The sequence below is a fragment of the Carcharhinus amblyrhynchos genome, chromosome 4 (assembly GCF_965287045.1).
Source record: "Carcharhinus amblyrhynchos chromosome 4, sCarAmb.v2.hapA, whole genome shotgun sequence".
NCBI lineage: Eukaryota > Metazoa > Chordata > Chondrichthyes > Carcharhiniformes > Carcharhinidae > Carcharhinus > Carcharhinus amblyrhynchos.
Window position 1 is genome coordinate 128,891,603 of NC_137327.1, and position 25,699 is coordinate 128,917,301.

At 44.2% G+C, this 25,699-nt stretch overlaps 1 protein-coding gene across 1 annotated transcript in view; it reads left to right on the forward strand.

The window, feature by feature from the left end:
* slc25a43 (solute carrier family 25 member 43) overlaps nucleotides 1-21,470 on the forward strand; it is a 30,005-nt gene extending 8,535 nt beyond the window's left edge. The window contains exons 2-5 of the mRNA XM_080187854.1: nucleotides 1,027-1,268; nucleotides 7,217-7,389; nucleotides 10,981-11,115; nucleotides 19,769-21,470. Coding sequence (XP_080043980.1) covers nucleotides 1,027-1,268; nucleotides 7,217-7,389; nucleotides 10,981-11,115; nucleotides 19,769-19,987 — 769 coding nt within the window. The 3' untranslated portion in view covers nucleotides 19,988-21,470. The remainder of the gene's footprint in view (nucleotides 1-1,026; nucleotides 1,269-7,216; nucleotides 7,390-10,980; nucleotides 11,116-19,768) is intronic.
* The last annotated feature ends 4,229 nt before the right edge of the window (nucleotides 21,471-25,699 follow it).

Here is a 25,699-nt window from a genome sequence, read left to right on the forward strand (position 1 = left end):
GCCCCTCGCACCTTAAACCTGTGCTCCCAAGTAATTGACTCTTCCAGCCTGGGAAAAAGCTTCTGACTATCCACTCTGTCGACGCATCTCAATCTTGTAGACTTCTATCAGGTCACTCCTCAACCTCTGTCGCTCCAGTGAAAACAAACCAAGTTTCTCCAACCTCTCCTCATAGCTAATGCCCTCCATGCCAGGCAACATTGTCTCTGTCTATATATGGGGTGTTTGTGAACCCAACTCTCCACTTACATGATGAAGGGAGCAGCGCTCTGAAAGCTTGTGATTCCAAATAAACCTGTTGGACTTTAACCTAGTATAGTGAGACTTACTGTGCCTACCCCAGTCCAACACCGGCATCTCCACATCATAGTTTATCAGAAATACTGTAATATTTCATGATAGAAAAATAAATTCACACAGATCTTCATATCAGAATAAGAAGCTGTTTATTTAATTGATCATTTACTAATTTTAGTTTCTGCAATTTCCAGTACAGGAGAATTGAATGTTTTCCATTTTTATTTCTGCATCATGCAATGTTGTTATAAACAGCTGGTCCAGATTGTATCCTGTTCCACTGCCTGCAATATCTTTAAATGTATACTTCATTAAAATGAAGACCTAGTAAACTATGCTTTGATTCATCACAAATGAAGATTCTCTGAATTGTGAGGGTTCTGAGGTATTACTGAATTTTCAGTCCCCATGCTGCCTCGTTGCAGTAACTTGTTGAGTCACGGCACTTGTGCAATTCTAGGCAGATGACACAAAGCAGGAGAAGGCATTGGAAGCAGTTCCTCCTTAGTTGGTTTTGAATTTCCCCCAGAACCCTCTCCGCTCAAAGAACAACTCCAGTTTCCACCCATGTCTGCGCCTAACAGCTGTCCCCATTACTGGCTTCATTCTAATGACAGGGTTTATTGTGCCACTAATTATTGTTGGCTCAGATTTTTAGATGGATCTAGGCTACACAAGTGAGAACTGCTACCAGCATCCCTTTTGAGACATTGATTGTTTGTTTCCCAGGTTTGTGAGCCTCTTCATGGATGACTTTGGTCACATATCCCATTGGAGTGCCATTGTAGCAGGAAGCCTGGCTGGGATCGTGGCTGCTATCCTGACTTACCCAGCGGAGCTGATTGAGACCCGCCTAATTGTTCAGAACAGCACGGCGCCCACCTACAGAGGGATCATCCACACTTTCTTCACCATCTACACCAAGGAGGGATTCCCAGCACTTTACCGTGGGGCCTCACTGACAATACTGGGTAGGTGGAGAAGACCTTCAATACAATGAGAAACATTGAGGGAACTAGGTCTCTTCTCCCTGGAGAGATGAAGGTTGAGAGGCAACCTGAAAGAGGTTTATAAAATATTGAGAGGAATAGATAGGATGGATTCTCGGAGGCTATTTCCCAGGGCTGAAACAGTCGCTACGAGAGGACACCGGTTTAAGGTGCTGGGGAGCAAGTACAGAGGAGATGTCAGGGATATGTTTTTCACTCAGAGGGTGGTGAGCGAGTGGAATCGGCTGCTGTCCCACCCAATAGGTTTTGCAGACATTAGCTAATTAACTCTTCAAATCCCTCCCTATCTCTATAAGTTTCTCCACCTTACAACCCTCCCAGGAATGTGCGCTGTTCCTCTTGTGGTTCCTCACTTGTTTAACCATTTTTGACTGTCTCTTCAGCTATTTAGACCCTCCCTAGACCTCTTTGTCTCTCTTACTCCTCCCCTCAAAATGTTCCTTCAAACCTTTTTCTTCTCTACTGTTTGATCATACATTCTAACTTGGTGCCAAGTACGTGCTTGTATAGCTCCTTTGGGTTATGTTATTACATTAAAGGCATTGGCTGAGTCTTGGCATTCACCATCACCTTCACAAGGGCAATAAATGCTGACCCAAATCTCATGAATGAATGTTTTTAAAAAAAATTGAAATTTGTTTTTGTAGCTAATGATAGAGGCGAACTCGCTGAGGTCTTTTAAAAGACTTCTGGATGAGTATATGGGATTTAATGGGATTAGGAGTTACAGATAGTTCTATGGCTTGGTAGGTATGGATATGATCGGCGCAAATTGTGGGCCGAAGGGCCTGTTTGTGCTGTAGTGTTCTATGTTCTATTTCTACCTGTATTTGTAGATTTGCTTAGGAGCAGGAGAATTGTTGTCGAAGATGCTAATTCACCCAGTAGATAGAGAACTCAACTATTTATGGATTCCTAGATGGACATTTTTAGAGGATTCTACATTTAACCTTTATTAATCAGTTAGAAATGGATAGTTCAGCTGAAGCTCTCGCTCTGGTAGTGAGTGGAGACAGGGTGGGGCCTGAGCTCGATTACTCCCCTACAAAATGATGGCCAACACTCACTGTCAATGCTGTCACATGATGACCAGCCACTTGGGCAAAGTGACTGGCATCCAGGTGGGGAGATGGGTGAAAATTGGTTAGAAATGTGTTTGGGCAAATGCAGTAATAGAAAGAGGGAACTGGAAGGGTTGTGTAACACATACAGCAACAAGCTGGGTCATTCTGGCTGGGAAGACGTGGGGGTCATGATGAGTTTGTGACCTTTAGCAAAGCTGCCTGTGGGTGGCACCACTTGAAAAGAGTTCCTAAAAAGAGGAATTGGAGAGAAGGTTAACTCTCATTTCACAGCTATCCGCCCTCAGTGGAGCTTTTCACAAGTGGTTAGAAGTGAAGATTCGTAGCGTACCTACTTGTTTTCTCAATCAGACCTGGGAAGGGAGGGGATTTGGCTGGAAGACTCGAAGAAGAGGAAAATATGAGTGGGGAGAAAATAAAATGGCTCAGGAAGTAGGAAACTTTTTTTTAGGATTGCCTTTGACCTATTACCAGATTACTGCCCTATTTCCTGGTCCCTTGCACATTAATACATTGATTTTCAAGTTGGTACGTTAGACTTGAGGCAGTTTGTGTCGGGGAAATTCCAGGGAACCTGGGACCTTGAGACAGAAGCACAGTGTCTTGAGAACAGTGTATATTCTTTATTTTTCTACATTTATTGGTTTATTAGCGAGCTGTTTCTGTCTGCTGCAATATGACTGCTTTAGCAATGGGAGGACTGTTTCCTTATGGCTAGTTAATGCCCTGGTTCAGATGTTGGGACAGGGTAGAACCTTGGATGTGTGTTGGGATTTACAGGTGGTCCCAGGATTGTGTCATGGGTGGCCCAGCAGGCAGGGACAAGACAACAGCAAAATGAGCAGGCTTGCAACCCAGGGCAGAAACTTTGACTTTTCAGCGCCGTTGTGGTGGGACTCGCTTGTAGGAGTTTCGATACCACAGCTAAAAATCCATTAACTTTTGGTGGGACTGGATGATCCTGATGCCAGGCGGGGCTGGAAAATCCCACCCAATAGGTTTTGCAGACATTAGCTAATTAACTCTTCAAATCCCTCCCTATCTCTATAAGTTTCTCCACCTTACAACCCTCCCAGGAATGTGCGCTGTTCCTCTTGTGGTTCCTCACTTGTTTAACCATTTTTGGCTGTCTCTTCAGCTATTTAGACCCTCCCTAGACCTCTCTGTCTCTCTTACTCCTCCCCTCAAAATGTTCCTTCAAACCTTTTTCTTCTCTACTGTTTGATCATACATTCTAACTTGGTGCCAAGTACATGCTTGTATAGCTCCTTTGGGTTATGTTATTACATTAAAGGCATTGGCTGAGTCTTGGCATTCACCATCACCTTCCGTCATTAAGGAGGAAATTGCGAGGCATCTTGAAGGGAATTGCTTGATAGGGCAGACGCAACACGGTTTCATTAAAGGGAAGTCGTGTCTGACAAATTTACTGGAGTTCTATGAGGATGTGTCTAGGGCAGTGGATAGAGGAGAGCCGGTGGATGTGGTCTTTCTGGATTTTCAGAAGGCGTTTGACAAGGTACCTCACAAGAGGTTATTGCAGAAGGTCAGGGGACATGGAGTTGGGGGTAGGGTGTTAGCGTGGATAGAGGATTGGTTGTCAAATAGGAGGCAGAGAGTGGGGGTCAATGGGTGCTATTCGGATTGGCGGTTGGTGACTAGTGGAGTGCCCCAGGGGTCGGTGCTGGGGCCTCAGCTATTTACCATTTATATAGATGATCTGGAGGAGGGAACCGAGTGCAGGATGTCGAAATTTGCTGATGACACCAAGATTGGGGGAAAGGCAAATTGTGCGGAGGGTGTGGAGAGTCTGCAGAAGGATCTAGATAGGCTGGGCGAATGGGCCAGGAAATGGCAAATGGAATTTAATGTTGGCAAGTGTGAGGTGGTCCACTTTGGTAGGAAGAATGGTAGGAAGGACTATTACTTACGTGGCGAAAAACTGCAGCAGGCGACGGTGCAGAGGGACCTCGGGGTCCTTGTGCATGAGTCGCAAAAACCCAGCTTACAGGTGCAGCAGGTGGTCAGGAAGGCGAATGGGATGCTGGCCTTCATAGCGAGGGGGATTGAATATAAAAGTAGGGAGGTCTTGCTGCAGCTGTATAGGGCATTGGTGAGGCCGCAGCTGGAGTACTGTGTGCAGTTTTGGGCGCCGCACCTGCGCAAGGATATTTTGGCCCTGGAGGGAGTGCAGAGGAGGTTTACTAGGCTGATACCGGAGTTGAGGGGATTGAGCTATGAGGAGAGGCTGAATAAACTCGGCTTGTACTCGTTAGAGTTTAGAAGAATGAGGGGAGATCTCATTGAGACGTATAAGATGATGAATGGGATGGATAGGATAGAGGTGGAGAGACTCTTCCCGCTCAAAAAAGACAGTAGGACTAGGGGGCACAGCCTCAAGATAAAGGGGAGGCGGTTTAGAACGGAGTTGAGGAGGAACTTCTTCACTCAAAGGGTGGTGAATCTCTGGAATTCTCTGCCCGTTGAAGTGGTGGAGGCTGCCTCGCTAAATATTTTTAAGAAGCGGGTTGATGGGTTCTTGATAAGAGAGAGGATTAAGGGTTATGGGGAGAGGGCGGGAAAGTGGAACTGAGCCACGACAGATCAGCCATGATCTTATTGAATGGCGGGGCAGGCTCGAAGGGCTAGATGGCCTACTCCTGCTCCTATTTCTTATGTTCTTATGTTCACAAGGGCAATAAATGCTGACCCAAATCTCATGAATGAACGTTTTTAAAAAAAATTGAAATTTGTTTTTGTAGCTAATGAAAAATACTGGCATTGCTTTATATCACGGTATGAGGCGGGGAATGCTGAAGAAGGAACTTAGGAGAGTGTGAGTGAGAAGTTGTGGACATGTTTTGAAAAGTGAGGATGATTCAGAAAAACAAAATCCAAGAAAAGCAGAGTTTTGGATCCGGTGACAATGGCCAGAACTCCTCCACCTTGCCTGCTGTGGAATTACAGCGGGTGAGGGTCCAACAACGGAAATCCCCGTTGACCTCGGATGGTAATTCCTGGCCTCGCATGGCCATAAAATCCCTTAAATCTGTAGTTGGCATCCCTTGGAATTCTGACTCACTATAATCTACTTTTGGAACCTTCTGAAATCTTGAAAGTGCTTTCAAAATGCAAGTTTTTCCCTTTCTTTGTAAACTGGCAGGAAACTTGCAACCTAATCCTCGCGAAGATTTTCTAACTCCTCCTGTTCACGCTTCTACGGTCAGTTATCCATTGGTATCATTGACGGACTAACCACATGAAACGTTCCTCCCTAGATTAGAACAAGTAAACAAGTGAATCATATGATCTGCCAATCAGTACAAACAGGGCAGCATCTATTCACTTGGATTGAAATACTAAACAAATACCATACAGCACTTCAGCATCATTTACAGACCAAGATTTTACTTATTTTAATAATTTTATGAAATAGGAGCAAGAGCAGACAACTCACCTCTTTCAGCCCACTCTGCTATTCATTATGATCATGGCTAATCTAGCTCAACTTTACCTTCCCGTACTATCTTCATGTCCATTCTCATCCTTGGGTGGCACAATGGTTAACACTGCTGCCTCACAGCAGCAAGGACCCGAGTTCAATTCCGACCTTGGGTCACTGTCTGTGTAGAGTTTGCACATTCTCCTCGTATCTGCATGGGTTTCCTCCAGGTGCTCCGGTTTTCTCCCACCATCCAAAGATGTGTGGGTTAGGTTGATTGGCCATGCTAAATTCTCCCTTAATGTTAGTGGGGGGGGTGGGCTAGCAGGATAAATGTGGGGTTAAGGCATGGATGGAGCTGTTATCAATGCAGGCTTGATGGGCTGAATGGCCTCCTTTTGCACTGGAGGGATTCAATGATTTGCTCTTTCATGGGATGTGAGTGTTGCTGGCTGGGCCTGCATTTGTTACCCATATCTAATTGACCCTGAACTGTGTGGCTTGCTAGGCCATTTCAGAGGGCAGTTAAGAGTCAACTACCTAGCTGTGGGTCTGGAGTCACGTGTAGGCCAGACCACATAAGGATGGCAGATTTGCTTCCCAAAAGGACTTTATTGAGCCACGTGGAGTTTTACAAAACTCAATGATAGTTTCACAGTCAGATACTATTTTCCAAATCCATATTTTATGAATTAGATTGTAAATTCCACCAGCTATCATGGTGGGATTTGAACCTGAGTCCTCAGGAACATCATCCTTGGCCTCTTGATTGCTAGTGCAATGATATTACAATTATGCCACTGCCTCTCTGAATTCTTCGATTCCCTTAACATCCAAAAATCAACAATTCACAGCTGTCTGGGCCAGAGAATTCCTAAAATCCACCACTCTTTGAGTGAAGAAATTTCTCCTTACCTCAGTGCGAAATGACCAACCCCTCATTCTCAGTCTGTGACTCCATATGCTAGATTTTCCAGCCAAGGGAAATATTTTAGACTCATAGAATCCCAATAGTGCAGAAGGAGGCCATTCACCCATCGTGCCTGCACCAACTCTCCGAAGGAGCGTCCATCCAGGCCCAACCCCCCGACCTATCCTCGTAAGCGTTTGCTATGGCCAATCCACCCAACCTGCACATCTTTAGATTGTGGGAGGAAACCGGAGCACCCGGAGGAAACCCTCGCAGATACGGGGAGACTCCGCACCGTCAGATGGTCACCCAAGGCTGGAATTGAACCTGGATCCCTGGAATTGTGAGGCAGCAGTGCTAACCACTGTGTCACTGTTTATTAGCATCAGTCTTATCAAGCTCTTGATGAATTGTATATGTTTCAATCAGATCACCTCTTGCTCTAATCCGAGAATTCTTATACTTCCTTTTTCAGGAGCAGTGCCCTTTTCCGCAGGTTCCTTTTTGGTCTATGTCAACCTGGATAAACTCTGGAATACACCCAGTGTGAAACACACGCCTCTCCAGAATTTTGGCAATGGCTGTCTGGCAGCCGGTGTCGCACAGACGGTCTCCTTCCCATTTGAAACTGTAAAAAGGAAGATGCAGGTGAGTTTTGAGCTGTCCTTCTACAGCTGGGAAGGTGAGTGGTATATTGAACTGTGCCTGCAACCTTCTACCTACCTTGTGTTGTACCTGCTAATTCTCAGATACTTTCGACCAATTTACTCACTCCAAGGTTTTACCCCAGTGCCCTTATTTGCAAGATGGACAAACACAAGTAAAGGTTCAATAAGTTTATTAATAATACTATTAACCCTTAAATTACCCACATAAAACAAGAGGATCCCCCAGATTCAAGTATACCACCCACGAAGATGGTTTGGTTAAACTGCTGCTCGATCCTCTGACTCCCTCTGGTCCATCGTCACAAAAGTGAATCTCAATGGCAGCTTGTTCCTTCCTGCCTTCTCTGGTCAGCCTTCCAGATGGTCAAGGTCATCTCCTTTGTCGAGTCTTTGCTCCTGGTGTGTCTGAAATGTGTCCCTTTATCCCCCTGCCTGCTTGCCTTTCCAGAAACCTCTCTGGCTTCTGGCCAATGAGGTCCCAGGAGGGGGTTCCAGTACCCAGTGGGTTTCTTGATGTCTGCCTGACAGGGTCCGCCCCCAGGTGTCCACCTCCATGCTGCTGCTTACATGTAACCTGTTACCAGATAAGGTAACTGCAGGAACTCTCGGTGACACAAAATCTGGCCCGATCTGGACCTCTAACAATAGACCAGTGATTTATCTCCTGCTGGGTCTCAGTAGGGTGCAACGACCTTTGATGGGTGATTGATGGGTCAGGCCCAGACACATTTGTGTATTTTGTACAATTGGCCTGCCCGAGGTTTGACTGTGTTTGATTTTATTATGCCCAATTCTTTAATTTAGGATGTCCAATTTAATTAGTCTTAAAACTAGGCTCTGGTTATATTACACAATTGTATGGCTGGGTACGTTTCCCTGGTACCTCTAGTCAGTAACTATAGCTACTTTAGCACCCTCTGATGAAGGGTCCTCTAGACTTGAAACATTGGCTCTGTTCTCTCTCCACAGATGCTGTCAGACCTGCTGAGATTTTCCAGCATTTTTCTGTTTTTGTTTCAGATTCCAGCATCCACAGTATTTTGTGTTTAATTTTGGCAACCCACTTTTCTTGATGCTCATTCCTCATCTCCTAAAAGCTATTAATTGCGAATTCCTCTGTCAATTTTGATAAGACCATCAGATATAGGAGCAGAATTAGGCCATTCAGCCCATCAAGTCTGCTCCGCCATTCGATCATGGCTACTAGGCTTCTCAAACCCATTCTCCCACCTTTCCTCTGTAACCGCTGATCTCCTTACCAATCAAGAACCTACCTATCTCTATCTTAGATGTGCTCAGTGACCTGGCCTCCACAGCCTTCTGTGGCAATGAATTCCACAGATTCACCACCCTCTGGCTGAAGAAATTCCTCCCCGTCTCGGTTCTAAAGGGTTGTCCCTTTACTCTGAGGCTGTGCCCTCGGATTCTAGTCTCTCCTACCAATAGGAACATCCTCCCCGTGTCCACTCTATCCAGGCCTTTCAGTATTCTATAAATTTCATTGAGATCCTCCTAACCTCCATCGGGTACAGACTGGAGTCCTCGAACACTCCTCGTACGTCAAGCCTTTCATTCCTGTAAGTGTGTTCCCAGCTATGTCCACCAGTCTGCGCTGTTGGCCCATTCCTCTACCCGCAGCCTGCTCCAATGGCTTTTTTAAAAGAATTAAAATTAGCCGCTCAATGTTTTACGGACTTGGTGCTTGCTGCGTTTGCAGTAAATAATACTAGTGACGCAGCCGAATCACTTCGACACTGGCTGCTGATTGGGAGGATGTGGGTCCAAGCTCAGAACTCTTTCTTCGCTCTGATTTATAAAGTGTTTTGAAGGTCAGTCAAATCACAGCTGACGGACAGCAGCCGGCGTTACTGTGCTGAACCAGTATCAGTAAAATCAAAATTTGCCTCGATGATGTGTTCGGTGCAGGCAGGAAGTCAGATTCATTCATTATAAAACAGGTTCTCCAGTGTCACAGAATCATAGAACCCCTACAGTGCAGAATGAGGCCATTCGGCCCATTGGGTCTGCACCAACCGCAATCCCACCCAGGCCCTATCCCCTTAACCCCACATATTTACCCTTCTAATCCAGGGTCAATTTTAGCCTGGTCAATCAAGGTGTCCCGCGCATCTTTGGACTGTGGGAAGAAACCAGAGCACCCGGAGGAAACCCACGCAGACACTGGGAGAATGTGCAGACTCCTCGCAGGCAGTGACCCGAGGCTGGAATCGAACCTGGCTCCCTGATGTTAGCCACTGTGCCGCCCCAAAATTTTTCAAGGTTCATTTTTTTTGTCAATACCATTTCTAAAGGTGCAGTAGAATGGAATGGTTCCTCCAGCAGTCCCTACATGGACTATCAGCGCACCCATACAGGGTAGCAATGCTTTTTTTGATATTGGGAAATATCGGGGCCAGTAAACTGAAGACTTAATTGCAACTTTACAGCACTGATGCACGTATGCACCGTTTTTCCCCATTACTTTGGTTTATTATGGTCACGTGTATTAATATATATGAAAAGAATTGTTTCTTGCACGCTACACAGACAAAACATACCGTTCATAGAGAAAGAAACGCAAGAGTGCAGAATGTAGTGTTACAGTCATAGGGTGTAGAGAAAGATCAAATTAATGCGAGATAGGTCCATTCAAAAGTTTGATGACAGCAGGGAGGGAGCTGTTCTTGAGTCGGTTGGTACGTGACCTCAGACTTTTGTATCTTTTTCCTGACGGAAGAAGGTGGAAGAGAGAATGTCTGGGGCGCGTGGGGTCCTTGATTATGCTGGCTGCTTTTCTGAGGCAGCTGGAAGTGTAGACGGTGTCAGTGGGTGGGAGGCTGGTTTGCGTGATGGACCGGGTGACTTTTACGACTGTTTATAGTTTCTCGAGTGGTTTAGATGTTCCAGGCAATGTGAATGGGAGCTGAAACTGATTCTATACCAACCAGCAGGACAGTGACAAACAGGACTTGAATTCCCTGTCAAATTGACCCAAAATTATTCACTAAAGTAAAAAGAGGCCTGTGATCTGTTACTGTCCCTGCGATAGAATTGTAATTTAATCAGAATAATTTCCATCTGGCTCGCACCCTAATTCATATGGGCAAAGCATAAATAATTCAATTACCTACCTCATTCAGGCCAAGAAATCATTCACTTGTGTTCAGCTCATCCCACTTGCTCCCTGAAACCTTTCTTTCCTGCACATCCAGACGGTTGTTTCAATTTTCCCTGAGCTGTTCTCCGTCCACTGCAACCTCCTCCAGCCCGTAAACCCCAATTCTGATCTCTTTATAACTCCTCACCCTACCTCTGGCAGCCTCGGCTTTTTCAGCCTTGCCCCAAAGCTCCAGAGTTCCCTTTCTAAACCTCTCTGCTTAAACCAGACTTGCTTAAAACCCTGTGGACCGAGCCCCTACCCCCGTGGAACAAGCTCTGATCCTATTGTTCTAATGTCTTCTAATGCTTGATCGTGGCTCTTTGGAATACTGTGTGATATTTTGTTTCACTACAGGCGATATCTAAGTGCAATTCTTGTTTCTGTGTATGACCACTTTATCTCTCATTGTAGGCGCAGAGTCACCTGCTCCCTCACTATGGAGGTGTTGATGTCCATTTTAATGGTGTTGTGGACTGCTTCAAGCAAATTATGAAGTCAAAAGGTGTCCTGAGCCTCTGGAATGGTCTCACAGCCAATCTACTGAAGGTGATAACTGTCTCTATAATTCAGCAGTTGTTAGACGGTTGGCAGTCGAAGAAATGTATTGATTGTGTTGCACTGCGAACATCAGTATTGTCCTTGCTTTCTCTGTGCTCAATGCAATTATTACAGACAATAATACACTTCCCTCATCCAAATGGACAACTATTCACAAGACAGAAAAACTATCTCTTTATTGTTTAAATTGCAGTCATTATATCCTGAACTGCTTCCTACTGCACAGGCTTAGAGATTAGAGTCAATCTCTATTTCTCTTTCACTCTTCTGCTTGCTCTTGTCCTCTATTTTGCTCTCTCCTCTCTCGGTCATTCAGTGTGTCTCTCTTTTGGTCACTCTCCCTCTCTCTCCCTCTCTCTCTCTCTCTCTCTCTCTCTCTTTCACAGTCACTCTGTCTCTCTGTCTCTCAGTCATGCTCTCTCCCTCTCTCTCGGCCGTGCTCTCTCTCTCTCTCCCTCTTTCACAGTCACTCTGTTTCTCTCTCTCTCGGCCGCGCTCTAACTCTCTCTCAGTCACTCTGTCTCTCTTGGTCTCTCTCTCGGTCATGTTCTCTCTCTCTCGGTCGCTCCCAGTCCCTCTGTCCCCCTCCAAGTCTCTGTCCCTTTTGCTTTCCCCCATAAGACATTTGTTAAAACCTACCTCTTTCACCTAGCTGAGATACCCTTATGTGGTTTGATAAATTATGTTAAATAGCAAACCCTCCAATGCAACACCTTGCTGTATGAATGCAAGTGGCCATTGTTACTTTTAAAATATCCTGCAATAATTAATGTGTTGTTTTAGTTCACTGATTTATAACTATTTCTGGGAAATTTATATATTGTATAGAAAGTATCTATTTTTTGAAATTTTAATTCCTCTGATAATGCAGCCAATGTAGTTGGTGTGAGGTTGGGTTAAGTAGGCCCCACAATCCATCCCCAGTCTGGGTTAAGTTAGCTAGCCTCAGATCTGATGTTTCTTGATGCTTCATGCTTGGTTTTAACAGCCTTGGGAGAGGGGAAAGTCAGCAAGGATTCCCCATCCCTGTTGACCATCCAGTGATGCATATTGGAAGTTTGTAGGCCACTGCAAGATCAACTCTGCCCCAGAGTGGAGCAACCAGCCACTGCACATCATCAAGGTTCAGTATGAATAATGGCAATTTGGGCCAGCCAAGGTGGGGGTTACAGAAGGTCACGAAATTCAAGACTTGATACTTTCACAAGGAACGGTGTGGTGCAGAAGATCGGAGAGCTGGGATGAAGTGTTTCTATTAAAAATTGAGATAATTTTAGGGACTGCCCAGGAGTTCTAGTCATAAAGATAGAGGTTTACAGCATGGCACAACTTGTCCATGCCACCCCTTTTTTAACCCCTAAGCTAGTCCCAATTGCCCACATTTGGCCCATATCCCCCTATACCCATCTTACCCATCTAACTGTCCAAATGCTTTTTAAAAGCCAAAGATTGTATCCGCCTCTACTGCTACCTCTGGCAGCTTGTTCCAGAGACTCACCACCCTCTATATGAAAAATTGACCCTTTTGTATCTCTCTCCTCTCACCTTAAACCTATGGCCTCTAGTTTTAGACTCCCCTGCCTTTGGGAAAAGATATTGACTAGCTGATCTGTGCTCCTTATTATTTTATAGACCTCTATAAAGTCACCCCTCAGCCTCCTACGCTCCAGAGAAAAAAGTCCCAGTCTATCCAGCCTCTCCTTATAACTCAAACCATCAGCTCCTGGTAGCATCCCAGTAAACCTTTTCTGTACTCACTCCAGTTTAATAATGTCCTTTCTATAATAGGGTGACCAGAACTGCACACAGTACTTCAACTGTGGTTTTACCAATGTCTTGTACAAATTCAACAAGATGTCCCAATTCCTGTATTCAATGTTCTGACCGATTGAAACCAAGCATGCTGAATGCCTCCTTCACCACTCTGTCCACCTGTGACTCCACCTTCAAAGAGCTGTGAACCTGTACCCCTAGATCTCTTTGTTTTATACCTCTCCCCAATGCCCTACCATTAACTAAGTTAGTCCTGCCCTAGTTTGATCAACCAAAGTGCACAACCTCGCATTTATCTAAATTAAACTCCATCTGCCATTCATCAGCCCACTGGCCCAATTGATCAAGATTCTGTTGCAATCCTAGATATCCTTCTTCATTCTCCACTATGCCACCAATCTTGGTGTCATCTGCAAACTTACTAACGATGCTACTAAATTCTCATCCAAATCGTTAATATAAATGACAAAAAATAGTGGACTCAGTGCTGACCCCTGAGGCACACTGCTGGTCACAGGCCTCCGGTTTGAAAAACAACCCTCTACAACCACCCTCTGTCTTCTGTCATCAAGTCAATTTTGTATCCATTTGGTTACCTCACTCTGGATCCCGTGAGATTTAACCTTGTGCAACAACCTACCACGCCAAAGGCCTTGCTAAAGTCCATGTAGACAACATCAACTGCACTGGCCTCATCTACCTTCTTGGTTGCCCCTTCGAAAAACTCAATCAAATTTGTGAGACGTGATTTTCTGCTCAAAAAACCATGCTGACTGTTGCTATTCATCCCTTACATCTCTGAATGCCTGTAGAGTTACATTCTGAAGGTTACTGAGCAAGATGTCAGCCTTGGCTCAGTGTTGCTATTCTCACCTCCTTGAGCTTAACATCCATCAGTTTGAAAGTTTAATAGGCTAACACGTCACCGCAGTATTGAGAGTGCTGATTATGGGAGCTGTCATTTTACAAGTGAGACATGAAACCGGAGCCCTGTCTGCTTTCTCGGACAGATGTAAACATCACCCATGTGAGGAGAGCTAGTGAGGTCCACCTGGTATCCTGGAAAAGATTTACCCTCAGCCAACATCAATAGAACAGAAAATCTCAGCAAGTCTGTCAGCATCTGTGGAGAGAGAATAGAGCCAACGTTTCAAGTCGGGGTGAGTCTTCATGCTGTGACCAAGAAGGTTCCAGATGTGAAGAAGGGAATGATGGCTCCATCTTACGCTCAGTCATTGAGAGCTTCCTCACAGTGCAAAACTGAATCCATATGGATCACGTGCGTCCGTGATTTGATTGCTGATCACTCTTGGGTTTTGTTCACTGGTGGACAGTTACTACCTGGATTAGAGATGGAAGTAAAACCAGCCAGGGCTTGCACTCCTGTTCGCTACCCAGTGACCATCACCAGCAACCCCCCCTCACCCCACCCAATGGGGGTCAGGTATTCAAAACACGTTGCTTGGCTGTGATACACACCAGAGTCGAAGAGCCTATCAACCCTTAGGAGGATTACTCGGAAATAGGCTATTCAGTGCAATTTGTCCATGGCAATGTTAATATTCCAAGCAAGCCTCCTTCCCACCATATCCTTCTCTTCCTTCCTCCCTCAACTGTGGGAAAAACAAGAAACAATAGCTTGTGGTTTTCTGTTCCTGCACTCTCCATTCTCCCCTGTCCCTCTGTAATCAGAGTAAAAAGTCTGACAACACCAGGTTTTAGTCCAACCTACTTATTTGATAATATACTCACAAGCTTTCGGGGTTAGCCCCTTCGTCAGGTGAATGGAGGGTTCTGGCCAGAACTCTCCATTCACCTGACGAAGGGGCTAACCCCGAAAGCTTGTGAGTATATTATCAAATAAGTAGGTTGGACTAAAACCTGGTGTTGTCAGACTTTTTACTGTGTTTACGCCAGTCCAACGCCGGCATACCCACATCATGACCTCTGTAATCAGAACAGAAGTCAACCCATCAGCTCCACAAACTTGTTCTGCGATGGATGAAAGTTCATAGGCCCGCCAGCACAGAACTGGAAAAGACGATCAGGGGAGAGAGGGCAAGGGCATGGAGAGAAACAACACCAAAATGAATTGTCATGATGCAACTTGTACATTAAGGTACAAATGTATGCAGTGACCCACATGTGAGTGGTCCACCAATTTTGGGATGAAGTTCATTGCCAGAATAGCTTTAACTGCTGTGTGAGGATTTACACTGATAGCATCCAGACACAGCCAAGTCAATATCAGGTTGTTTTGGTTTCACATCTGTGGCAAGTTTTTAAAAAAATACGCATGAACTTTGGAGTACATAGCATGGAGTTAGCAGCAAATAGCATTGAGTCCATTTGGTCTGATTTATTATTGTTACATGTATTAGTATACAGTGAAAAGTATTGTTTCTTGTACACTATACAGACAAAGCATACCATACATAGGGAAGGAAAGGAGCGGGCACGGAATATAGTGTTACAGTCAAAGCTAGGGTGTAGAGAAAGATCAACTTAATGCGGGGTAGATTATTCAAAAGTCTGACAGCAGCAGGGAAGAAGCTGTTTTTGAGTTGGTTGGTACGTGACCTCAGAATTTTGTATCTTTTTCCAGACGAAAGAAGGTGGGAGAGAGAATGTGTGACGTCCTTAATTATGCTGGCTGCTTCTCTGAGGCAGCAGCAAGTGTAGACAGAGTCAGTGGATGGGAGGCTGGTTTGCGTGATGAATTGGGTTTCGTTCATGACCCTTTGTCGTTTCTTGCGATCTTGTTTTCCATGAGTTTGACTAAGATCTAGAAGGTGGAATTAAGAATAATCGAGCATGAATGTTGCCAAACTCTTCTTTAATGTCGACGTTGTTTTTTCTCTATTTATGTAAAGCATCTGACCTGTGGCCTCGGTTCAGGGTTTTGCTTCTGGGTCTGGATTTTTGGCTGAGGACTCCACTTCAACAGACGGTCAAACTCACTTCCTAATGGAGTCTCATCTAAGGCCCAAAATTCAATTTGGTTTACACATTACCACTATACCATTGTTCTTAGAGAGAAATGGGTGGTCGCCATTAAAAACTACAGCACAGAAACAGGTGATTCAGTCCAACTGGCCTGTACTGGTCTTTGTGTGACATATGAATCTCCTCCCATTCCCTTTGCCACATTTCAACATATCTTTCTATTCCCTTTTTTCCCTCGTGCATGTGCCTGGTTTCCTGCTAAAAGCACGTAAGCCATTTGCCTCAGCCACTTCATATGAGAATAGGTTCCATATTCTAAGCACTCTGAGTAAGATAAATTTCTCCTCATTTCCCTGATGGATTTAATAATATCCAGTTTGTACTTATCCTTGTTTGAGTTCTGCCACAATTGGAAACATTCTGCCCACATCCATTCTGTCCACCTTCTTCATAGAAGACCTCCATTGGGTCAAAAGTGTTCTCTTTTTTTCGAAGGGAAAATAACCCAAGACTATTCAATCTTTGCAGATATCTCTGTTCTGGTATTATTCTGGTATATTGTTCTTGCATTGTGTCTTTTTTTTAATAATTAGGAAATCAAAACTATGCACAGCAGTGCAACCTGACTGGGGTGCAATATGATATAATGCAACATAACTACATATGGGTCCTTAACAGTGACAATTGGAGCAGCCAAATCTCAAACATTGACATTCTTTGATTTATGCATAAATCTAAAATATGTTATAGCGTCGTAAAGGTTTACAGCATGGAAATAGGCCCTTCGACCCAACTTGTCCATGCCGCCCTCTTTTTTTTAAAACCCCAAAGTTAGTCCCAATTGTCTGCATTTGGCTCATATCCCTCTTTACCCACCTTACCCATGTAACTGTCTAAATATTTTTTAAAAGACAAATTTGTACCCATCTTTACTACTATCTCTGGCAGCTTGTTCCAGACGCTCACCACTCTGAGTGGAAAAAATTGCCCCTCTGGACCCTTTTTGTATCTCTCCCCTCTCACCTTAAACCTATGACCTCTAGTTTTAGATTCCCCTACCTTTGGGAAAAGATATTGACTATTTAGCTAATCTGTGCCCCTCGTTATTTTATAGACTGCTATAAGGTTACCCCTCAGCCATCTACGCTCCAGAGAAAAAAGTCCCAGTCTATCCAGCCTCTCCTTATAGCTCAAACTACCAAGTCCTGGTAGCATCCTAGTAAATTTTTTCTGCACTCTTTCTAGTTTAATAATATCCTTTCTATAATAGGGTGGCCAGAACTGTACACAGTATTCCAAGTGTGGCCTTACCAATGTCTTGTACAACTTCAACAAGACGGCCTAACTCCTGTTCATTAAGGTGGAATGATTGTTGACACCCACAAGCCTCTCCACCTTAGGAAGAGGTTCCAGAACCTGACGACAAAATCGGAACTGAAATAGGCCCTTCAATCTCTCCGTCATCCAATTAGTTGCTTTGTATCTGAACTCAAAGTTTTCAGGATGGATCCCAATTTATGGGTGTCAGGAAAAGATGGGGGAGGGGCAGGGGCTGGAGTAACCTTGGACAGATCCAAATAACCATTGACTATAGAATCCCTACGGTGCAGAAGGAGGCCATTCGGCCCATTGAGTCTGCATTGATTCTAGAAATGTCTCTGCCAGCAAGCAATTTTGGCCTTTGAGGAGAAAGAGCCAGGTGTCTTCAGGGCTAGTGAACGTGGCACAAAGACAATGCCTCCGTCTACCCTGATAACACTAATTTTAAGTGTGGTATTTGCAATTGATAATGCAAATCAAGACTTATCCTAATACCATACATGGAATGACATCAGCCTAGATTGTACACTTATGTCTAAGCTGAACACTCTGTCGTTGAAATGACAGATTGATCTATCATCATATCTCCATTTACCACCCTTAGTTCCAAAATCCTTACTATCCCCTTCCTATCCAAGACTGGCCAATCTGCAACCTGAACAGTTTAGCTCTAATTTTAATGTGCTTGGAGCAGGAAGGATTGATCCAGCCACGCACTGTTGCTTAGGACTCTCACAAGAAGAACACGTGGGCCAAACTTGTGTCCAACAAACTTCTCCCACATGTCCCTAAAAGTTGTAGTCAGGCTTTGGACAATGTCATAGGCCCCCCCAATAATCCAGAAGCTGACTGTCTGAAACAGGCAAGCGCACCGGTCGCCTAAGGTAAGGCCCTTCTTTAAAAACTGGCAGTGGCCAAGGTATCTGTGTAGACAATTGGTCTCATTGTCTCTGAATGAATGATGCACAATAATAAAGGAACAAAAATGAGGAAGAAAGGCAGGACGAGTGATAATTAATTGGGAGAAAACTGATATTCCTGAGTTAGAAAGTTTCAACTGTGAAGAGAAAGAGCGATCAAATTTGCAGAAATACTATGTTATCTGTGTGGATGTAATGTGGAGTTACAAATGAACACTCAGTGGTGGTAACTGAATCTGCTCCAATAGTTCAGATACCTGGAAAAGCCTGTTTTTTTTTAATTGTTCACACTCGACATGGATGTTGCTGCTAGGCCAGTATTTTATTGCCCATCCCTCATTGCCTGTGAGAGGGTGGTGGTGAGCTGCTTTCTCGAACCGCTACAGCCCATGTACTGTAGGTACATCCACAGTGCTGTCGGAGAGGGAGTTTCGAGTTTTTGACCCAGTGGCAGGAAGGAACACTGATGTATTTCCAGGTCAGGATAACGTGTAACATGGGGTTCCCGTGTATCTGCTGTGCTTGTCCTTCTAGGTGGTAAAGATCGTGAGTTTGGAAGGTGCTGTTGAAGGAGCAAAGTTAAATTTCAGAGAAAGGAAAACCTTAACTCCTATCACCAGGATTTATATCAATACATTTGGTGTGCCCCCTGAATGGGGATATTAATCAGGCTGTTTTGCTCTGCAAAGTGTGTTTAATAGTCTATAATTGTCACGAAATTAGGCTTTTTTTGTTTAACTCATTATATACAAGAGCTATTTAAGAATTTACCATGGTGGAGTGTGGTGGGGGAGACTTGGGGTGGTCACAATGTCCAGACTAGAGCTGAGAATTGGGCTTAAGAGTTTTATAAAATTACAGCCATGCAGCCCCTGATCAACCGTTGCCAGAGAGACAGATATGGATAAAAAGCTTTTTGAATTATCTCTGCGTGAAGCCTTTTTGCAATCCCAAGAGGTGTTTGTAGTGCAGTAGCACCTGGTCACGCTGTTTTCTAATGTACTGCATCCATTGGTGTTACATAAACTTGCTGAATATTATGGCTCTCAAAGAAATGGGCACACCATATAAAACATCCCCATATGTGTCCAAAGTGTGAATATAGAGAATTAGACAGAAGACTAAAGTGCAGTACCTCAAAGATAGTGCTTTCTGGACTGCTGCCAGTGCCACGTGCTTGTAGAGTAGGAATAGGAAGATTAGGCAGATGAATGTGTGGCTTGAGAGCTGGTGCAAGGAATTAGATTTCTGAATGACTGGGATCTCTTCTGGGGCAGGGTGATCTATTCAATAGGGAAGGATTACACATGAACTGGAGGGGAATTAATATCCTGGTGGGGAGATTTACACAAGCCACTTGGGAGGGTTTAAACTAGTTTGGCAGTGGAGTGGGACACAAAGCAGTAGGGAGACAGGAAAGAAGTTGAGGACAGAATGGAAGTTATGGGTATATCTTCCATGTAACGGTAAGATGGGTATGGAGAGATATGGGCCAAACATGGGCAATTGGGACCAACTTAATGGTAAAAACTGGGCAGCATGGACAAGTTGGGCCGAAGGGCCTGTCTACATGCTATAAACTTATCTGACTCTCAAGTATACTTGTTGGGGAGAGCTGTCTATTCAGTTTTAAACTTGTACCCATTTACCTGCCTGTTCTGACCAATGCTCTTAATTCACAGATCATCCCCTATTACGGTCTGATGTTCAGCACATTCGAGTTCTGCAAACGGGTTTGTCTATACAAGAATGGCTACATTGTGTCCCCCATGAGCTATCGGCTCAGCCCCGGAGTGGATCAGAGCTTGGGGGCCGAGGAGCTCCAGGAGCTGCGGAGGTTGATCAGAGCGAAGAGTTTTGAGTCCAACCGATCCACACTAGGCACCAAATGGTGGGGTTGAGGAAACAGTCTGCAGAGGCTGTGACAGGATATTTGTTCACCTGAAGTGAACTTTTACCTCGTTGCTCAAAAGAACCTTTCACTTCAAAGACCGTGCATTTCTCCTGTCTGTGTCAGTCTAAGCTAACATATCAACCAGTTAGATGCCCAGCTGAATAATGGAGATGGCATTCTTTTACTAAGCTAACTTGGGTCCTTATTGAATGAACGGGGCAGGCCACTATCAATGTGCAAGACTCAAACTTCAATGACTTATCCTGAGCAATTTACATGATGATACATAAGTTTACTTTTCATTTTATGTGCCTCATATTCTTGGGGTAAAGTGTGAACATTGACTGCACCCATCGATAGGTAGCTGGTAACAAGAAACAGTGGAATGGTATTTAAGGTGCCAGTAATAGATCAGACATGAAGGTGAAGTGACACTAAAATCATTTGTAAGATAAGAAAAAAAACTTGTGTTTTACATTGTGCCTTAACAAAGAAAAATGTTGCTTCACTGAGGAATTGGCCAATTTCTCAAATCAAAGTGACATTAGAATGTGTGAGCGTGTGTATCCCAGGCATGCCGAGTGCAGTTATCAATTTCCCAGATTCTGAGAGAATGTAACACTCGTACCACAGTACTGATGTTTACAGATTAACTCAGCATTGAAAGAAAAAAATAGTCTAGTAAGCAAAGATGTAGAGAGCAAGAAACTGCGCTCCATGATTGTAAATGATGATCTTTAGTCTCTCTGGCCAGCACAGTTCCACCTTATGACCTTGTCCGAGACCTGAATTTTACCGCTTTGTCTGCCCAAGGCTTGTAAGTTCCCACCGAGGCCAACGGAGAATGCCATTCTGTGAGTCTTCTCCACCCCCAATTCTGGGCCGGATGTGCCAGTAAAATTCCAGCACTGAAGTCTAAGCAAATTATGAATGAACCAAAGAATAACAGGGTTGAACTGATGCAGTGAACAAGTGTTCGTACTAAGCAATAATGCTGGGTAGTTCTTATTGAATAACATCCTATTTGTTGGATTGCACAAACTTGAATTACTTATTTAGTCTCAACTGCTCTGTAACAGAGTATGAAATGGTAAATTTTATTTTTAGAACACATTGCCCTGTGATCTGTCAGTTTCAGTGTTTAAGCAATAGCAGAACCAGGCACTGTAATCACCACAAAATGAATTCAGTATTACGTTTAGATTCTCCACGTCAACCACTTTTTTATGTATCCATGAGACCAAAGGTAGAATTCTTTTCTGATCATGTTCCCCATTTTTAATGACAGATTAAGTTTTATGTCTATTGCACATAATAAATGTTTACACATTTAATCACCTGTCTATTGCAGATTAGCTCAACACATGTACAGTACATTACAATAAATCATTTACCTCACAGACGTGACATCCCGTGATATTTGTCGCTTGTTTTATGTAGTATGACTCTGCTCTTGCATTTGTCTGATTTTCTGAAAAGCCGTTGGAAAAGGGTGCTTTTACAAAACAGTCTAACCATTAAACCACTCGGCACTTGAATCCAAAGTAACCATGGCATTCCTACTTGCATCATTTCTCTTTGATTTGATTTGATTTATTATTATCACGTGTATTAGCATACAATGAAAAGTATTCTTCCTTGCACACTAAAGACAAAGCATACCATACATAGAGAAGGAAAGGAGTGATGCAGCAGTGTTGCAGCCATAGCTAGGATGTAGAGAAAGATCAACTTAATATGAGGTAGGTCCATTCGAAAATCTGATGGCAGCAGGGAAGAAGCTGCTGTTGAGTCACTTGGTACGTGACCTCAGACTTTTGTATCTTTTTCCCGACAAAAGGAGGTGGAAGAGAGTATATCTGGAATGCAGCAGGTTCTTGATTATGCTGGCTGCTTTTCTGAGGCAAAGGGAAGTGTAGATGGAGTCGATGGATGGGAGGCTGGTTTGTGTGATGGACTGGGCTACGTTCACAATCCCTTATAGCTTCTTGCGTGGTTTTTCTCCCTCCAGGCAAATGGCATCCTTACTGTGACCAGCTAACTCCGGCATGAGCAGGGGTTGAATTCGAGATCTTCCTTATATGACTGTTTTAGTGTTGGTTCTACGCCGCATTTGACAATTAAACAAACTACTCAATATATCCCGTGTTAGGGTTGCAGAGATTGTTCTTGCTATGTTACCAGGGTACTGCAGGGATCGGTGCTAACAGCCCAGTTATTCACAATATATATTAATGATTTAGATGAGGGAACTAAAGGCAATATTTCCAAATTTGAATTTGACACAAAGCTGGGTGGGAAGGTGAGCTGTGAGGAGAATGCAGAGATGCAGTGATTTGGACAAGCTAAGTGGGCAAATGCAGTATAATGTGCATAAATGTGATATATCCACTTTGGTGGAAAAAACCAAAAGACAGATTATTATCTGAATGGCTATAGATTGAGAGAGGGGAATGTACAACAAAGCCCGTGTATCTTCGTGTATCAGTCGCTGAAGAAAAGCATGCAGGTGCAGCAGGCAGTAAAGGCGGCAAATGGTATGTTGGCCTTCACGGTGAGAGGATTCATGTACCGGAGCGGGGATGCCTTGCTGCAGTTATACAAGGCTTTGGTGAGACCACACCTGGAATACTGGGTGTGATTTTTGCCCTAACTCACCGTCTGCAGGAATGGCGGTGTGGGCTTGGAATCCGGAAAGTGTGATTCGTACTGACGAGTTTCAGTGTTCCAATCTTCCCAGCCTCTCATCAGTGAGTGGTGTGAAACACATGGTGGGACTGCAGAACGCTCATTTTAATATATTAGCATGTCATTAGCGAGCAATCTCTCCGGGACTCCCCTCCCCTCCCCCATCCCCCCAAATGATGCCCCTCACCAAATATTCAGTGGTTTTAGGGATCCAGGTTCAAATCCCACTATGGCAAGTGGTGACATTTGAATTCAATTAAATATCTGGAAGTAGAAGTCTAATGATGACCATGAAACCAATGTTGATTGTCGTAAAAACCCATCTGGTCCTTTTGAGGAAGGATATCTGCCATCCTTACCCAGTCTGGCCTATGTGTGTCTCCAGAGCCACAGCAATGTGGTTGACTCTCAAATTCCCTCTGAAATGGAAGGCAGTTAGGGATGGACAATAAATGCTGACCCAGCCAGAAATGACCAAAAAAATGAATAAAAAAAAGGAACTTGATACCTTCAGCTCCGTAGGGGATTTCAGAGGTAAGCACTCTGGCAGCTATCGCTATCCGGGGTGTTCTCTACTCAGGGGACACCACAGAGATTGTGGAGGACGCTGATAAGTACAACTTGGGGATGAGCGATTCCACATGCGCCATATCGGGAGGGATCCACAGGGGGTACATGCAGATTTTAATCTTCCCTTCATTTCAAGGTAGCCCTGAAACTATATGGAACGTGTATAGATAAGAGAGAAGTCCGGATTAGGCTATTGAATTAGATGATCAGCCATAATCATAATGGTTGGTGGAACAGGCTCAAAAGGACTAATGGCCTACTCCTCTTATTTTCTATGTTTCTAAGACTTAGTAAGTCAAAAATTTGAAAATTTGATGTTACTGGGACTGGAAGGTTTGACTTACAAGGAGAGGCTGGATAGACTGGGACAGTACACTAATCATAGAATCCCTACAGTGCAGAAGGAGGCCATTCAGCCCACCAAGTCTGCACTGACCACAATCCCATTCAGGCACCAATCCCATAACCTTTCGTAGTTACCCTGCTAATCGCCCTGACACTAGGATTAATTTAACAAGGCCAATCAACCTAAGCTGCTCAATTTTGGACTGTGGGAGGAAACTGGAGCACCTGAAGGAAACCCATGCAAACACAGGGAGGACATACAAACTCCACACAGACAGTCACCTAAGGCTGGAATTGAACCTGGCTCCCTGGTGCTGTGAGGCAGCAGTGCTAACCACCGTGCCACTCCGCTGCCATGTCTCCACAAAGTCAGCCCGATTTCTCTGGCTTTCTGGCAGGTGTGGCCTGCGCCATGAACTACATGGGTCTTATTATTCCCAACTTTTCCAGGCATTCCAATTCAGACTTTTCCAATCAGGGCTATGGAACTAAGCTCACTCTAAAATACTTAGGTGCAGCATTGGAATTGTCAAAGATCTCAGCATTGGTTTCCTTTTGTTTTACCAAGCCTTTCCAGGAAGACTCCAAGGTACTTATTGATGACTTCATTCAGTCCACCCCATACCCAGCCCGAAAATTTCCAGCCAGTTCCGTCTGGAGTGTTGGAGCCAATCTGTCCCCATAAGACTAGATCCTTATCCCTGTACAATGATGAGTGGAAGTCAAGCTGACTGCTGCCTGTAAGTCACTAGAATTGTCAAAATGTCCTTTATCTGCAATGGTTCCCTCGTGTAGGTGGCCAGTCTGGCCTTTGTGCTTTCTAAATTCAGGAGCTGTCCAATAATGGAGACCACAGCCCCTCTATCCACTTCCATTTTAATGGCTGGCCATTTACTAACACTTCCACCATTACCAGGTCAATCTTTGTCGTGGAGGTGTGATTTAATTGCATTGTCCCTGTTCCTGGTAGTGGGCCTATCTGCAAGGTACAGTACTGGCCTTGGCCTTTTCTTGAAACAGCATGCATTTTGAATATCCCTCTCTTAGCCTTGGCTATACTCTTCTGCAACACTTGCAATAGTCCACCATCTGCCATCTACAGCTTCCTGTTTGGTGATGCAATTCAGGCTCCACCACTGTCAGGGATTCTGAGATATCTTACTGATACCAGCACTCTCAGTTGAGGTTGTATGAGGACTCTCCCCACAATCGGAGTTAACTGCTGTCTAACTAAAGTAAAAAGTAAAGTATATTTGCTAGTCACCAGTAAAGCTTACATTAACACTGCAAATAAGTTATTGTGAAATTCCCCTAGTTGCCACAGTCTGGTGTCTGTTCAGGTCAATGCACCTAAACAGCACATCTTTCAGACTGTGGGAGGAAACTGGAGCACCTCGAGTAAACCCATGCAGACATGGGGAGAACATGCAAAATCCACTCATACGGTGGAATTGAACCTAGGTCCCTAGCACTGTGAAGCAGCAGTGCTAACCACTGTGCTACTGTGCCACCCACTTCTGATATCTCCTGCAGTGCCTGAGCTCCTTTCTCTGCTTTCTCTAATGATAGGGCTATCCCAATGTCTTCTTTAGATCCAAATTGGGTTCTATCATTTTTCTTAGACTGTCATCGTGTTAATTCCACAGACCAGTCTATCTCATAACATGTTGTTCAGGGGTGGCCTGATTTCATAGTGAGCTGCCAATTTTTGCAATAAGGTCAGAAACTCAGGCATATGCCTTGCCATGTTAAAGTGGTATTGCTGGAGTGTTATAGAAGGTTTCAGGTCATTTTCACCTTTCACCATGTCCATCAATTCATTAAAGGTTTTGAATCAGGAGTGTTCAGGTGGGTCAGCCTTTTCTATTGCACTAAAGTTAAGGACCCCACATGCTGTCAACAGGATCGCTCTCTGTTTCTCGTCCCCATCAATACTATTGGCCTGAAAACTGTAACAAATGTGCTCTGTGTACTAGACCAAGTCTTCTATGCTTGCATCATAGAGGAATTTCACAGTAACTTCATTGCAGTGTTAATGCAAGCCTTACTTGTGACTAATAAATAAACTTTACTTTAGACATCAAATTTACCAAAAAGAGGCATTTTTCTAACTGGA